The sequence below is a fragment of the Micrasema longulum genome, unplaced genomic scaffold, assembly GCF_059751315.1.
Source record: "Micrasema longulum isolate JH-2025_06_02 unplaced genomic scaffold, ASM5975131v1 h1tg001949l, whole genome shotgun sequence".
In the NCBI taxonomy this organism is placed as follows: domain Eukaryota; kingdom Metazoa; phylum Arthropoda; class Insecta; order Trichoptera; family Brachycentridae; genus Micrasema; species Micrasema longulum.
In genome coordinates this window covers 290780-296779 of record NW_028279123.1, presented here as the reverse complement: position 1 = coordinate 296779, position 6000 = coordinate 290780, and the positions used below count along the sequence as shown (strand labels likewise).

General features: G+C 31.1%; 1 protein-coding gene across 3 annotated transcripts in view; it reads left to right on the top strand.

Annotated features, from left to right (window-relative positions):
* The first annotated feature begins 202 nt into the window (after nt 1-202).
* swm (Zinc finger protein swm) overlaps nt 203-6000 on the top strand; it is a 52137-nt gene continuing 46339 nt past the window's right edge. For 2 of the 3 annotated variants that reach the window (XM_088238701.1, XM_088238700.1), the window contains exons 1-2: nt 203-431; nt 2552-2670. In XM_088238701.1, coding sequence (XP_088094827.1) covers nt 373-431; nt 2552-2670 — 178 coding nt within the window. In that variant the 5' untranslated portion in view covers nt 203-372. The remainder of the gene's footprint in view (nt 432-2551; nt 2671-6000) is intronic. The other variant, XM_088238699.1, reaches the window with a different exon arrangement.

The following is a 6000-nucleotide window of genomic DNA, read 5'->3' as shown; positions in this document are numbered from 1 at the left end:
TTGTTAAATAACTCATTATAATGATATTTTATTCTAGTTTTCGTTTATTTTAAGGTTATGAACCTACATCAACTAAATTCACATCTGTCAAAAATGTCAAGCGCCATCTACACAATTTGTGCGCAACTAATTTGTCACTTCTGTCTACGTAGGTGCCGTTTATAAGCTTTGGAATCGTTTGGATTTGGAACATTCTTGTGATACAGAAGGCATTGCAATTGCAGTGCAAATCAAATTCTCAACGTTGTGATGCGCGTGATAATTTGTTGAGTTCGAAATTTGTTGTTTGAGTCATTTACAAGCGCTTATGTGATTTATTGTAGTGTTAAAAACATAATTTCATTTGTGATACATAGTTTTAAAGTTATCAATATGTTAATTGAAAATCCTGACGCTTTCAAGACTTGGCTAACTTCCATTCTGGAACCTCTGTATGTAGGCCATATTTCTTTTCTACTATCACATTTACGTTTTATTTAGCATATGCTTCCAAAAATACATTTCATCGCCCCATGCTGTGTAATTTAATAGCTTAGTAATATTAGCTACCCAATTATCACAATTCATGATCGATCAATCGCATCTGCCTGTATAAAATTCAATTTTGTTATGACGATATATTTTCGCTTATCAAATTAGGATGTGTGAAATTACTCAATATGTCTTACATTTCTATCGCAAATACAGCGTGAAAAATACAGTAGCATAGCTATTGTTTACCAATATTTTCTCAAATCCGGGCGAATAAATTGTCGAATTCTAATGACGCACAAATCAACGCGTCATTTTTTGACATTTCTGTTTGTAGAATGGTTTAAACGATCGTTGTATAACTTATCCAGCAGTTTATTTACACATTCAGTTGGTTCAGTTTATGAAAAACGTTTAAAATAGTTATTTTGTGATAACCTCCAAATTTTTAATACGTGTATTGAATCTACCCACATATTTGGTACTTTGGTTATCACAATTTTATCTGTGCAGATAAAATTGTTATTTATTTAAAGTAAAAATATTACAGATTAAAACGATAATTTGAATGAACATATTTATTTGCATACACTTAATTAATGTTCAATATAATTTATGTAAATCCAGCATTGATGTAGGTAGACTGCCGAATGAATAGTTATCATGCCTGGATATCTTATATAGCGCCATTTTCGTAACATAATACCTCAAGGCCGCTTTACAAATTATATGAATATCAATTAAATATTAACCTTTTTTTTTATTGTCATAATTATACAGTTTTGCAGTTTTAACATTTCAATTTTTATATTTTTTACTTAAACTAAAATCCCACCAAGCCACTTTATGTAGCTTGTTGGAGATTATATTTATACTTACTTGTATAATATTATCTAGATTTATAAGTACAATAAATTATCAGTTATAATTAACAGCCGGAAAGATCAGAATATACATGTATTAATACAGTCGAACTTGGTTATTACGATGAAGTTGGGACGTGAAGCGTTACTCGTTATACCAGAGAAAGGTTTTTTTATACAATCACTATTGCACTTTGTCACTAAGTAAACAAGTAAATACATATGTGTGCACATAATTCATACAGAATTTTTTTTTTAAATGTTTAGGCAAATTATAATAAATGCTTACAAACATATTTACCTATCACATGAAGACATTATTACATTTAAAATCGTCGTTTCCAAATTGTTTTGCGAACTTTTCCGCTTGCGCCTTCAATATTGGTCCATCGATGAAAAATCCTGCGTTTTTTTGTGTACAAAACCATTGGAACAATGCTTCATCGACATTAGTACGATCGCACTTTCTAAATTTTTTTGTATCCGTGATATTCTTTTCAAATGCGGGCAAATAAACATTCTTATTTTTCCACAATGTTGACACTGGATGAAGATAGAGAAAACTTTGTACACACTTCCACATTTTTCGCGCCACGTTCGCGAATAACTGCCACTTTTTCACTAATTGAGAGACACTTCCTCTTGTTAGTACACATGTTTATAATTCAGGGGTTAGGTTTTAACTGATCTGGTCTAGAACTCATTTGACACATCACATTTGACATCACCCACTTGTAATGTTTATTGTGTATAAGCTTAGAACATTGAAAAATCTAAAAAATCTCCGTAAAAACCCCCGAAACAAGCATGTCATTCATAAACTACGAAAACAGTTGTAATTTGTAACAATGTGCCGAACCGGCATTTACTAAGATCACAAAGCTTGGATTTTAAAAAACCATGTGTGTGAGAGCCATTTTCAACGAGTTGTAAATTTTAAAACTCACTATTAGAAAATAAGAATCAAGTTGGGGTAGAGTGAGATTCGAACCAGGGAACTTCTATCTCTGAGTCCGAGACACTACCCACCGAACCACAACCTGACTGGAATAATGATGATGTAAAAATTGTATCTGTTTATGGAGAAAAAAAAATTTTAAAAATACCAAACATTTTCAAATAATTCCATACGGAATACAAAATATTTTTTGTCTCCATTTATATACTTTAGGTCTATTAACATAATATTATTACGATTATTATTTATTTTTTTGCAGATGCGAGGCAGACCCAGCGGCATTGGCCAACTATGTGTACGCGCTGGTAAAGAAAGACAAACCTCTGGACGACCTGAGAGATGGAATGGTGGATCAGCTCGATGTCTTCCTCGAACAAGGTATAACAGGTTATTGCAAGCATTTTTAATCTAAGGCGCCTAACGCATTCAATAAGAATATTATTTAGTCATATCCAAAGTAGAACTTCTATATTAAGACGCATTTAAAACAAAATATCAATAATACAATATTGTCTCTATAATACGAACAATTAAAAACCGAGCTTGTTCGGTTTAACAAATTTTGGGATTTCTGTGAAATCTCTAATAAAACAAACTTTTTCTTCCGATTTCACTTTTTATTTATTTATTCATATTTTTTCTCTTACAAACTATAAATAATAATAAAAATAATGTGACTTCACTGGGGTTACCCGTGCCGAGGACACTTTTTTTATTTAAGATTATTTAAGAAATATTAGCGCTCTTATAATTTGCCCAAATATTTCAATTTTGGTGGCCATTTTCAACGAGTTGTAAATAACTCACTATTAGAAAATGGAAATCAAGTTGGGGTCGAGTGGGGCTCGGACCTCTGATCCGTGAGTCCGCAACACTAGCCACGGGACCACAACCCGACAATATTCTTTTTATTTAAATATTTTTACATTTGAGAATAAACAAAGAAGACTAACTTAATAAACAGAGATAATTTACAAAATTTTCAGACAGTTTTAAACACTACGTATTTACTTATGTTTATAATTTATTTATATACATCTATATTATTTATATTATAAAACATACAATTCTATCTTCTTTCTATTATTATTTTGTATATTGTTTTGATTATTTTGTAAATTGTTTAATATGTTAATAAATGTTTTTGATATATATTGAAGAGTCCCGACTTAACACGGAATTTTCTTTCAAGTCAGGACATAAATAATTATAGTTGTGCTCTATGATAAAATTGTGTATTTTGTGCATTAAATAAATAAATAATCTCATTCCTTTGTCTTAGTTAAAATCCAAACTTTTACACTTCTCTTGAAAATGGCTTTTGTTTTGGAGAACTTAATATGTTCATCCGGGACATTGAACACTTTTGGGGCCACAAAAGTTAAATTCTCTGAGTAAAAGTTTTTTTTATTTCAATAATAAAATATATTGGGTAGTTCTTTCTGGAAAATTCAAAAAGTTACATAGCATTTACTCCTTTAAAGTAAACACATACCTGTTTGTCGAAGCTCTTTCTACTCCCACTCATTCTTAGTATGGGTCTTGCGAGTATTTATATCCTCTGGGACAATACTCGTATGTATTTGCGATCTATTTTCACACTACAAATCTCTCTAGGGGTACATATATAAATAGACTTGATTACTGTGCAGTGAGAATATTTTTGTTTCTTTTAACTTTTTTTATTATTTATTTATTTTTATTTCACGTTTTACAAAACACTTTTGTTTTTAGAAATGAATACCTCACTGGGCACAATCCGTGTCGAGATTTAATATACACTTACATGATTTAATATATACTTAGGATGTCTAAAAAATAATACATATTCATACTTAAATCCACACAGATATCATCGTAAATACATAAATAATAGCAAGAAAAAAGAAAAGAAGAAAATAAACAATTGTATTAATAATACAGCTCACATATTTAAATACTGTGCAGACATTAGGTATAGCGACAGCAAGTTCCCAGTAACACAACATTCGCTCAAATGCCAAATATATATGACATGCATTATAGAAAATAAAACACGGGTGATACTTTAATCCACAAATTTGGAATATCCAGTGACCGGTTTCATCGCTTTCGCGACATCTTCGAGACTGGTATCTTTATTAAAGAGTTAAATGTATTTATACAAAACAGAGGTAAGGCTAGATAATTCAAAGTTATATGTAAGTAAATTAAATAAAGTTATTTTTATCTTAAGGATTATATCAACACATTATATCAACTCATTAGTTAACCCAAAGAAAAAAAATTGATAATGATCCTTAAGATAAAAATAACTTTATTTAATTTACTTACATATAACTTTGAATTATCTAGCCTTACCTCTGTTTTGTATAAATACATTTAACTCTTTAATAAAGATACCAGTCTCGAAGATGTCGCGAAAGCGATGAAACCGGTCACTGGATATTCCAAATTTGTGGATTAAAGTATCACTCGTGTTTTATTTATATAATAAATTACAATGAACTTCCATCAAGAATTTTCACTTACAAACTTAAATGACATGCATTAATCGAGACACTGCGGATACAAATACAAAAATAATTTTATATAAACAAGTCTACTGCTTTGGTGGGGTGACTATCTCAAGACAGTTCTCGAGACCCAAATCAAGTAGCCATTAGCCAAATCCAACAAATACAAGAAGATGGGCATGTCAAATATCAAAATAATCGGCGTGCATGAGATGAATGAATGTAGATAAAGCGAGATCTGTATGCAAAGACAGAGAGATATGGCGTTCTATCCTCTCTGCCTACTCCTATGGGAAACGGCGTTATGGTTTGTTTGTGTATAAATTTATTCCAAATTACAAATAGTATTATTATGAAATCGACTAAAGTAGGCACTGCTTAAATTCTGACGTGGAGTCTACATTCCTAATTGTTTTTATTAAAAAAAAAAACAATTGTCATCATTTCCTTTCCCCATCTAATGGTACATAGGGCACTGGATTGGTACACAAACCGCAGCATATCTTGATCATTTCTGTTACTTGAAGGTAAAATGATCAGCCTTAGGCTTCAGGTGCCATTCCAGTTGCTCAATCACAAATTACTATTGACGTGCTTAAAAACATGCTAAGCATTTGAACGATCACAATGAACAATAATGAACATGCTTAAGTTATCGCAGTCATAAGTCAACGCTGTGTAATCTCTGAGTCAACGTTCGTGTCGGTTTGTTTTTCTCGTAAATAAATACAGTTCATCGGCAAAAAATCGGCGTTTACTATAAAAAATAATACAATATATTGCATTTGCAAAATTGTAAGGAGTATCTAATACAAAAAAGGAAAAATTAAATTACAATTACTATGGTGACTGCTTTTCTTGCCATTTGGCTTCCCAACTGCCGGCTAAATGTTATAAATAGCATGATAAATAATAAATAACCAAATAAAAATAGCAGTTTTGTAATATTTTCCATATTTACCACCAGTGAAATTAAAATAAGTTATACGTCGCGAGACGTAAATATTTTGACATATAATATTAGGTGTTCAGGGATGTTCCATTGTGATTGCGAATATGATAAACAACCATGGTGAGAAATTATCGATAGTTATTTGTGATTGAGCTACAGGGACTATTAAATATTCTAGTGTAAAAACACCTTTTCAAATAAATATTTCATGTCAACCATGTCGGGAATCGAACCCGAGACCTCTTGCGTGGTAGGCAAACG